General features: G+C 40.9%; 1 protein-coding gene across 2 annotated transcripts; it reads right to left on the reverse strand.

Moving 5' to 3' along the window:
* Nucleotides 1–627: 627 nt before the first annotated feature.
* Nucleotides 628–8,297, reverse strand: SRSF3 (serine and arginine rich splicing factor 3). Of its 2 annotated transcripts, XR_005021819.1 has the most exons (7): nt 8,157–8,275; nt 6,198–6,405; nt 4,753–4,887; nt 3,471–3,928; nt 2,548–2,586; nt 2,249–2,335; nt 628–2,064 (listed from the first exon to the last, which is right to left on the reverse strand). XR_005021819.1 is itself a non-coding variant. In XM_036868596.1 (6 exons), the coding sequence occupies exons 2-6, from the start codon at nt 6,401–6,403 to the stop codon at nt 2,037–2,039; spliced, it is 495 nt and encodes a 164-aa protein (XP_036724491.1). In that variant the 5' UTR covers nt 6,404–6,405; nt 8,157–8,297; the 3' UTR covers nt 1,094–2,036. The 2 variants fall into 2 exon arrangements, 1 of the variants encoding a protein (XP_036724491.1); XM_036868596.1 differs by lacking the exon at nt 3,471–3,928 and having other exon boundaries at nt 1,094–2,064; nt 8,157–8,297.
* Between the last annotated feature and the right edge of the window lie 2,666 nt (nt 8,298–10,963).

Consider the following 10,963-nt stretch of genomic DNA (forward strand, 5'->3'; position numbering starts at 1 on the left):
CGATTTCTTTCATATTTTTAAACAAGCCATAAAATTGTGCTAGGGTTTCTGGTTAAAGTGATTGCAAATTTGGACCCTAAGGATAAATCCCAGAGGTTAATTTTATATCAGGTCTGTATTAGCCACTTTATAGCTATAATCCACTATCCTTTTTACAGAAACCCTTCCAATTTAAGACTCTGCAAGTTGTATACTGCCAAAAATGCCCATGTAGATTTATAAGAGCAGTGTAATATTGAGGTACCATATTACTTCCATGAATTCTTAGCTATCTTGCCTTGCTTGATCCTAACAAAGGTTTTAAGCTATGAAATGCCAGAAGACAAAAGGCCCAAAGCCCGAGCTCCCAGTAAATCAATAGGCAGTCTTAAAAGTATCTTCTGTAACAAGGCTCATACTTAACTCCACTGACACCAATTCTCCCCCTCTGACACCCAGGACTCTCCCTCCCTTGGTATGTGCATGAAGGGTAAAGAAGGACCACTGGAAATAATTTGTTTAGGATCTGTACCTTATAAAACATCCTTATAGATTAAGACAATGACTTATCTTTCATATTAAAGAAAGTCAGTACAGCATAATCCAAAACTATCTTTAAACAGCACATTTAAGGAAACTAAGCCAAAAGACTGTTGCATTATGATTTAATCTAATTGCACAAAAATTTGAAATTACAACTCCTCTAGATTTCTAAGAGGAAGGTTATGCATGCCTCCATATTCAATTCTGCACTGTTACATTTGAACCATATAGTGAATTTCACATCATGATGGATCAATTTAGAATCCCCATGCAACACCTCAAATTATATAAAATGGAAGCAAGTTTTAAAAGCTTTGTGGAACGTTTTCATGCTAAAATTTTTTTAAACCAGCAACTTTGGATTATAATGTATCAGGTGGCTATACTTTAAAATGTTGGTCACTGAATATCATGGACTTTGAACTGGCTTCTACTCCTAAAAATGTTATCATCACTTAGGTGGACAACCAAAAATTCCCTTCACTTCAAAAGCCTCAAATTGTGTTTCTTACAGAGTAAGATTTGTGTAACCAACTGCCTTCTATGGGACAAGAACTATGGTAATAGTGGGTTCAACTATTACACAATTATGTTAATATTTTATTTTCAAAAGCACTTTACAAGAAAATGTAAGTATGGCTTCCAACAGGAATGTTATACCTGGACTTGATTGGTACCAAGCTCAGATTTTAGTTTTGCAAGGAAAAACAGGCTTTCAGGTTAAACAACAATTTGTAACCAAAACTTTAATCCCAAGGATTCTCACAAAACATATTACAAATGACAGCATGAAAAAAAAAATCTTGCACAGTAACTCAAAGTTCAGCTCTACAATGTACCCTTAAACTGGCAGGACATGGGTATCTTGAATAGTCTCAAATTTCCAAATAATATTACAAAGAGCTATGTATCCATATACAGCAATCACAGAAGGAACTTACGACCTAAAGCAAAGGTAAACTAACTTTCTTGAAACTTCTTAGATTCTAAACCCACTGGACAACCTCTTGTCCGGTGTGAAGACTAGTGGAATTTTTAAACCTCTAATCTAGTTTAAGGGTGCAGCTTTAATTTTTACCTGCTGGCTTGTGTTCACAGCAGCTTTTAAAGACTGCTTAACTACAGCTGCATACCATATCCCAGCTACAGAGTCTTTTCAATTTTTGCCAGTTTTGTTTCCGTAATATTAAACATCACACTTTAGCTGGGCAGGAATTAAGAGGTTTATTATCAGTCTATGCAAGACTAAAAATTCAAAGCAAATTCAATTTTGCTTAAGGGAACATTGTAAAGTAACAATTCTTGATATTACATGCCTCATATGATCCATTTCAAACCATAGAGAATTACACCTTTATGTGTCACTGTTCCAAGAGACAAACAAATGTGAACAGCTAAAACATTTTAAAAATGCACCAAGCTTATGAAGTCTCAAACAAAACTTGAATTTTCTGTACATACTCCTGTCAAATGAAGTTATTTCCTGTACACCACTCCTCTTGCAAACTGGTCTTCTATTTCCTTTCATTTGACCTAGATCGGCTGATAAACAGAAAAACAGAAGTTACACCTGTAACTCGGTTACACTGACAAAACTTCATCAAAAGATTTTTATGGGAAAAAGTTGTAAAATTTTTATCCAAGTGGCTTAAAAGAAGACCTATTTCTGCTTTTAATACATTATGTATGCAAGGTCTTAAATGGCTCAGGTCATTAAAGATCTTACCTACGAGACCTAGAGAAAGATCGGGACGGCTTGTGATTTCTCTCCCGGGACAGTGATCTCTCTCTTCTCCTATCTCTAGAAAGGGACCTGAAGTCAGAGGGAAAAGAAAAACAGGGCCATTCAGGATTATACACAACAAATACTTCTAAGAGAAGTTTCTGAAAGCTAAAAGCTATGCCAGTTGATTCATTACTGAAGTCAAGGTCTATCACCATTAACCAAGTCATGTGGGAAACAGCTTAGGAATAGCACAAACACTCCCACTTCTGAGAATGTGGCCCCCCAAAAAGGTTATTCACCTGCTCCGGCTGCGGGAGAAGCTTCTCCGTCTTGGAGATCTAAAAGCAGAAAACAGGAAAATTAGGCCAATTGTCAATTAGCATTTATGGCGTGAGGCATTTCCCAACTTTTCAATCTCACTGTTGGGCCCAGTGAATGTGCCGAAGAACTGGCACCCATCGTCCAAAAAATAAAAAAAAAATTTTTTTTTTAAAAAGAAAAGAAAAAAAAGGCACAGAAGGATTAAGGAACCAAAAGCTCAAGTGAAAAGCAGCTATTCCAACCATGGATTCACTTTAACAAAGAATGCTTCACAGCAGATCTGTCCAATGCAAAACTTCATGTCAAACTAACTTCACTACCCAAACACCACACCAAAATGTAGTCCCACAAGTAGTTCCAAAAACAGTACCATAAACCAGTATTTGGAACCCATGCAAACCTGCAAGTCCATGACAAGACTTAGGTACCAGGTGGATAGTGTAATTTTGTGAAAACGCGCTAGGTGTAAATATTGATGCCATTAAGTGCTACATTAGAACTGCATTTGTGATCATCACATTTAAGAGTGTGTTTAGGCTTATCAAAATTACCTTAGCTTGGCCCACTTCACCCCCATAATTTAAAAATTTTGAAAACTGTTAGTAAAACCATTTAAAGGTGATAGGATTCAACAAATTTTTGCTAGAAAGGAAAGCTAAATCTGTTAGAGTTATTAAAATTTTTAGTTTGGCATCTCACACATGCAAATAAGTTTCACTTGAAGGTCTAGTTACATTATGAGTTCCCTATCACCCTTAAAAGTTTTATTCAAGCAATATATATATGTACGTTACCATTCAATTATGCACAGCCAGCCTTTGATCCAGAAAAAAAGAATTACTTTAAGCCGCTTACTCCTTATTTTAACCAGCAGTAAACTGTATAAGCAGGAAAAACTTACTAGTTTTTGGGTTTCAACAAGCTAGAAATGGTGAGGTGAGGCTGCCGGACTGACGGCCAGGAAGAATTTGCTGAAAAGGTTTTGCCAGATGTTGCGTTGGATTTAGTTGGTTGGCGAAGGGGGTGTTGTGGATTTTTCCTGCTTTTTTGTTAGCCGAAGGCTGCTGCTGTAGTTGTTGTGAAGACATTTGGTAAATAAACAGCTGAGCTGATTGGCCAGGAATGTGTGGGCGGTCGAGGTGGCTGCTGCCGATTTGGTTAAGGTTGGAGAGAAGGCTGAGAGAAAACAGCATGCTCGGGAACCAAAGGGCGGTGCAACCTGACGACTGGCCATGCCTGGGTCATGTGAAACGACACCAGCCAAGCTGAATGGGGCGCGCTGGTCACATGACGCTGAAAGGGCTAGTTGACTGGCTAATGCAGACTCAGAGGGTGGTGAGAAGAGACATGATGGTGACTCTGTAACGGGGTTCATTTTTATTAATAGATGGACCAAAAAGCACAAAAAAAAAATGAAAAACAAGCCATCAGTACAACCATCTATTAGCTAACAAATACTCTTTATTATGATGGGCAACAGTGTGTTGTTTTGTTTTTCAAAACAGCAAAAGGGGCAAGATTTTGAACTCCTATCTCCTAGGACTTCACTCACCTGTAAGAGGTAAATTCAGTCCTACAGAAACTATTTTGGAGGTTTGAGGAGATGTGGAGTTAGCATCCAGACAATACTGCCTGGTCCAAGAATGATGCCATTTTCAATTATAAAAAAAACTGCATTCTCTCCTATTTGGGTTTGAAGAACAGATGACTGGGATTACTTTAGCCCCCTTTATTGGTCAGTGACTTAAGTTAGTTTCAGAATGATTTCTACTTTACCAGTTGTAACATTAAAACAGCTGCCTGCTTGATAAATATTACAATCGTGCTAACAGAAAACACATTTTTGTGAAGAGCTAGAGTTGAATGTAATGTTTGTCATTATGGAGTCAAGAAATGGAAAAAGGCCTAAATTGAAGTATAAGGGAAGACTTGGAAAGATGCAACTAGAAGATGAACTAGAAGATAGATCCAAGATAGAAGTTACTGACTACCAACATGAACAATGACCTAAAGACAAGCCAACACTCAGCACAACTCACATATCCCAAACTACACCCAGCAAATGTTTCATAAAAACCTGATTCTTCAAAATTTAAAACCCACCAACAAACTTTAAGAGAAATACCTGCTCCTATTACCTACTCCATTACACCAATACCTCTAAACACGCTCTCTCTAAGTACCTGCGGCGAGGTGGAGGACTCCTCCTCCGATAATCATCTCGAGGGCGACGACCCCAAGAAGGAGGTGGGCCACGATTTCGACTTCTCTTTTCACCATTCGACAGTTCCACTCTTACTCGGCAGCCACATAGTGTTCTAGGAGGGGAAGAAACGTTAAATTTAAAGCAGCCCAACTGACTTTCTAGGATATTAAAGCAAGGGGAAAAAAAACCCCCACTCCTATAATTAGCTTCTTTGCAAAGAATACATCTTAATGTCTGCAGAATCCTTAATACCAAAGGAAATTTTAGTTCCCTTATTTTTTCTAGTAAAGGAAACCAACTTCCTTACATTTTATTGCCGTTAGTCTGATCATTGGACTCGATAACAGGTGCAATTTAAGTGTGAAAACCCCTGGATTCATCCTCCCACAACTACTTCATCTGTACATCCTGTTTTGACTTCTTCCTTTGAGGCTGCAGCAACTGTTTACCAATCTTACAATACACTATGTATCTGTTGGTCTCCCCTCCTCCCCAACCCCCCGCCAGGTAAATAGCAGTAAGAAAGACAGAAGCATTCTGGCCATTTTACATCTCCCTCTCCCCTCAATCATCACACACAATACTTGACACGTAAGAAACTGCAATTGAGAACAGGAGGGGAGGAAAAAAAAAAAAAAAAGACAGTTATTTCCCACCTCTTCATTGGTCCACAACCATTATGTTTAGATAGTCCACCATATGTGGACAGTGACTGGCAAGAGGTGGGGCCCTGGAAAAATGTTTCTGTAACCTGCTTAGATAAATGACCTTTTATACAGCTTTACAGCCAACTCTCAGACCCTTTAATTTTTGGCTCTTAACGATTATTTTCCTTGTTTTCATGAAATCCAATGGTTTTCAAATGCCAGGAAGGAGAAGGGCAACACCTGTTCACTGTTAAGACTCAGGTGTTGCTTATCAGCCAGCTAACAGAACATTGTAAATGCAAAGGAAAATAACTGTACGAGCCACAGTTCCTAAACAAAATTATTTCCAACATGTAACAGATAACAGTACAATAAACCCACGTAACCATCATCCACCTACAATCAGTTTGTGGCCATAAGAGAAGTGTCTGATTCCACAATTATTTTAGAAACAATTCAAAGGTGACAACACAGTTGATGCTTTGTGGTGCATTTAGATTAAAATGTTTCAACCATATGCAGCTATCCACCCACCAAGAACTGACCGTTAAAATTATTTTCTTCCATGGCCAACTGAATAAAAAGAAACTTTTCCTAGGTATCTACACTAAAACTGTTCACTCCTTTGATTGCCAAAAAAGGTTTATGTAAATCTCCAGTAACATCAATTTCAGATAGCCAAGAAGCCATCTAAAAGCCACGTATCCTAGAGATTTTAAATATTAAAACACAATCAACGTTATTTATCATTAGTATAAATTAATCAATAAATTACCTCCCATCTAGCTCTCGGACAGCATCGGCTGCATCTCGGGGATCTTCAAATTCAACAAAAGCGAAGCCGGGAGGGTTTCTAGCAACCCACACACTTCGGAGTGGTCCATAATAGCCAAAAGCTCGTTCCAATTCAGTCTTGTTGCCATTGTTTCCAAGATTACCTACATAAACTTTACAGTCCAACGGACAGGAATCACGATGCATTTCTGTAAAAACACAAAAAAAACCCCAAAATATCATAATCCACACAGTGAAAAACAGATCCTTAAGAAAGAATTAAAAAATACTAACTAAAACCCCAAAACCTAAAAGCACTACCCTTGAAACAGTTACTGATAACTGCACAGAAGCCAGCACAAATTGCCTAAGGAAAAAAAAAAAAAGAAGCCTCCTTGAAAAGTGAGGGGAAACACCACACTGGAGGAGCATTTACCACAAAGTGGAAACTGAGTTAAGGACTTTACCTATTTCAAATTAATCTTAAAAAAAAAAAAAAAAAGAACCTAGAAAAGTAGGACAACCTACTCAAAAGCAAATACAACTCGCTGAAGACAACCACTAGAAAAGTGATACTAATGTGCCTTCACAGGCCAAAAGTTAACCAGCTTCATTCCTCAAGCAGCAAGACAAACTTGTTATTAAAAGATATACCTCATTCTACTCTCAGCACCCAAAAAGTGTTAACCCAAATGTCCAGCAACAGGTTAAGTGGATAAGCAAAATGTATTATCCATACAATGGAGTATTATCCAGGAATGAAGTACCCATAAATGCTACAAACGTGGATGAAACTTGAAAGCATGCTAAGTTACAGATACCAGACACACAAGTGCACGTATTACGATTCCATGCATGTGTAATATCCAAAATGAGTAAATCCAGAAACAGATCAGTAGCTACCACGGGCTGGGGGAGGAAAAGGGGACAGGGCAAAAGGGAAGCGGCTGCTTATGTGTACGGGTCACCTTAGCGGGTATATAAAACGCGTTAGAACTAGAGGGGTGATAGCTGTATAACATTGTGAATGTACTAAATACCTCTGAATTGTGCACTTTAAAATTAATCTTATGTTAATTCCACCTCAGGGGAAAAACGTTATTTGTTATACAAGAATTTACGGCACTAAGGGGGCTTACATTTGATAAATCTTAAATACTTAAGAAGTCGTCTCAGCAATGAATCTAATCAATTTGTAGGCCAGTATCAATTGCATAAAAAAGCAGCCTGTCCAAGAACTCAGCTCAAGAGCTTTTACCACTTTCTTCTCTCTCTGGGTTTATCCAATTAAAAAAACTAGTCCAGACACATCCTATTTGTGTGACCCCACCCTGCAACCAGGAGAGTTCTGAGACCAAACCATTGCCGGGGAATGTGTTCTCTTCCTTTTTCCAAAAACTTTACCGTGACCAGTTACAGGCCTACGTATTAAGGTAAAGAACTACAAGAACAAAACAGCTCAAGGAAGAGCGGTTTAAAAAAAAAAAAGTGATTGGGTTCAGACTATAAAAAGTTAAAAGAACATAAAAATGAAAATGAGCACAGAAATCACTTACTAGGGATGGATCGAAAGGCCCAATCTTGATTACTGACTTGAGAAAAAAAAATCACGAGAAGCTACCTAAGAAAACGCGGGGCCTAAAAAAAAAAAAAAAGGCGCCATAAATTGAAAAGCCGCGGTCCGGAGTACGACGGACTACCGAGTCCTCCTTCGCCTCAACTCTCGGGCAATCTCACTTTCCGGTTCACGCCCCCAGTGAAGAGTTAAAAACACCTCCACTTTGAGACCTGGATATATCCTCTGAGGGGCCGGGAGCCCCCGCCACCGCCCCGTGCTGAACGTCACAAAATGGCGGCAGCGTCTCTTTGTCTCAATCTGGCGCCGCCATTGGGCCTAGCCCCACTTCGGTCCCGTTAAGGCCCATTTCCCACCTCATTCCTTTAGTCGCTAGTCACTTACCGAGATCTCGGGTTAGAAACGCGTAGACTCAAATCCACACACCCTCGGCTGCGTCTTCCCGGTCCCCTCGCGCCTGGCACCCACAGATACTCTCCCACACCCGTCGTCCACGAAATGGCGGACCAGCACCGTCTCCTCGCCCTTATTTATACGCCATGCTGGAGTCACATGACTGGACGGGCTCGCCCAATGAGGGGCGGAGGAGGCTGTGACGTAATGGCTACAAACTCAGCGAGAACAGCGGTTGCTGGGAGCGCGCTCTGGTTGTACCGCCTTGTCTGTGGAGGCAGGCTCCGTCGGGCTCAGGTTGTCTCAGGCCCGGAGCTGCCTCGGGTGTAATTCCCCAGTTGCTGACCTTTGAGTTATTCTCAGTCCCCTGTCCCTCACATCCAAATAGGCTGGGGTTTAATAACACCTCCGCCGTCACTCCCAAACACTGATAGAGCGTTTTGCTCCTAATAAGTTTAAAGTATTAGATGAATTCACTGATTACTTCATCCTCGTGAGCGGTGAGGCTGGAACTGAGACCGTCACGTTCACAAACGTGCTTCGGAATTGCTCCCAAGGTCAAGGAGGTGTTTGTGAGCGAGCTGTCACCAGATTGTGCCCACCGGGGTCCCACACTTAGGGAAAAGCCCAAACCTGGGAAGTCCGCCGAACTCTGGCTGGTTTCCCACCCCTCACCCAAACTGCAGGATTTGGCGGAGACGATGGCGCATCATCCTGGACTCTTGAAATGTTTAATAGAAACGCAAACGCAAATGAGACCGGTCAGGCCATGCGGAAACTGTCACCTTTAGCAAATAAAAGTACAAGGAAGTTCCTGAAGAAGATTGAATTTAAATTCAGCCCCCCCACCCCCGCACCGGGGGCAGGGGTGGGGTCCATGGGTCACTCACACCTTCCTGTGTTTCCCACTTCACCTAAAAAAAACCGAGCCACAAGATTAACTATTGGGAGAGAAATACCGCGATGGTGTCAGAAAAATCACCAAAATCTCCTTCGCCGGAACAGTGAGTTCAGCTAGGAAGTTTGCCTGGTGTTCCCTACCCTCTTTCAGTGGAGTCTGACTTATTGCTAAAACTTATTTATATCTGCTTTCAAGAGAAACGATAACTTGTATTTTTCCACCATTAGCTGAAAGATATACCAATTATTTACTTGTTTTGTTTCTCCCAGATATTCTCCTATTGTGCCTGTAAAAGGTTTATCCATAGTGGGGGAAAAATACAAAGATTTAATGCCTCTGAGCCTTAGTTCTAACACCTGTAAAATGGGAATTTCATACTCCCAAGGAAAGAGGGAGAACGGGAACTGCAGTACGGTGAGCCAGGCCCTGAGCTGGCCTTACCTGGGGTGTTTCCCAGGTGAGGGATTCTAGCAAAACCTTTCTGTTTCTCTATTTTTCTTTCCTTCTGTAATTGTTTTTCTCTTCTGGCTCACTTATATTTGCTTTGATTTGCTCCCCTCCTGCTCTGTAAGTTTTTCTCCTCTTTTTATTTCCTTCTATCAAAGCGAACCCTTTTTGAAGTCAGACAGTCCTAGATTTGGACCACAGTACTGCTGCTACTTACTGCTAAAGTGTCTGGAGAAGAGTCCCTTACCCTCTCTCAAGATTACTTTCTTCTCTGTAAAATGGGATAATTACATCAATGCAGGGTTGTTATGTGCTGTCTACCCTCACAGGAACTTCAACTTTGGTCTATTGAGGTCACACCTGCATCCCCAGGACCTGGAAACAAGCCTGACACAGCAGGTGATCAAAACATATTTGTTTAATTATTTAATTAATTAAAAGAAATGATGTATGTAAATCAGCTGGCACAATATTTGCTCAAAAAAATGCTGTGTTCTTTTCACATTTCATTCTTTAGTATTCCAAAGTATCCCATTCTTTCCCACCATTTTTCCTGTTTTTGTTGTTGTTGTTGTTTGTGCATATGATGCTAGTCTAGCATGCATCTTTCAATGGAGCACTCTTTTTTTGTTAACTTATTATATTTTATTTTTGGCTGTGTTGCATCCTTGTTGCTGCGCGTGGGCTTTCTCTAGTTGCAGCGAGCAGGGGCTACTCTTTGTTGCGGTGCGCGGGCTTCTCATTGTGGTGGCTTCTCTTGTTGCAGAGCACGGGCTCTAGGCGCATGGGCTTCAGTAGTTGCAGCATGTGGGCTCAGTAGTTGTGGCATGCGGGCTCAGTAGTTGTGGTTCTTGGGCTCTAGGGTGCAGGCTCAGTAGTCGTGGTGCACGGGCTTAGTTGCTCCGCGGCATGTGGGATCTTCTCAGACCAGGGATCGAACCCTGCATTGGCAGGCAGTTTCTTAACCACTGCGCCACCAGGGCAGTCCTCAATGGAGCACTCTTAATCCCTCCAACTGTATTCTCAAATACGTTTTGAACCTCCTCTGGCCATCCACACACACTTTCTGTCTTCTAGTAACTGCAGCCAAGTGAATTATCCATTTAAATTATGGAATATTTTAATGTTCCTTTAAATTTATTCAACCACCAACCAACCACTCTTGTCTAGACCCTAGAACCATAGGAAGCTTCAACGGGACATAGCAGAATTTCTTGGACAAAGAATGGGGATCATATGTGGTAGTAAACAAACATCTCTTGATTTTCTCTGAGGAACTACCATCCTCACAGTAGACCACGTTATTGATTTAGGTGTGGTTGGGTCCTACACCCCACATTTTTAGGGGTAGAGACATGAGCACCCCTAGTTAATTAAATCATCCTGGTTCTTAGTGGCCTGCCCCACCCCCATTAGTTCAGGAATGGATGACTAATCCAATCAGACCTTC

Source organism: Balaenoptera musculus, chromosome 11, assembly GCF_009873245.2.
Source record: "Balaenoptera musculus isolate JJ_BM4_2016_0621 chromosome 11, mBalMus1.pri.v3, whole genome shotgun sequence".
Classification (NCBI taxonomy): domain Eukaryota; kingdom Metazoa; phylum Chordata; class Mammalia; order Artiodactyla; family Balaenopteridae; genus Balaenoptera; species Balaenoptera musculus.

Coding starts and splice junctions, on each gene's coding strand:
- SRSF3 (XM_036868596.1), bottom strand. CDS start 6,403: ATGCATCGTGATTCCTGTCCGTTGGACTGTAAAGTTTATGTAGGTAAT. Junction 2,587..4,752: donor AGTCCTCCACCTCGCCGCAG/GTACTTAGAGAG, acceptor TTCTGCTTTTAG/ATCTCCAAGACGGAGAAGCT. Junction 2,336..2,547: donor TTCTCCCGCAGCCGGAGCAG/GTGAATAACCTT, acceptor CTCTGACTTCAG/GTCCCTTTCTAGAGATAGGA.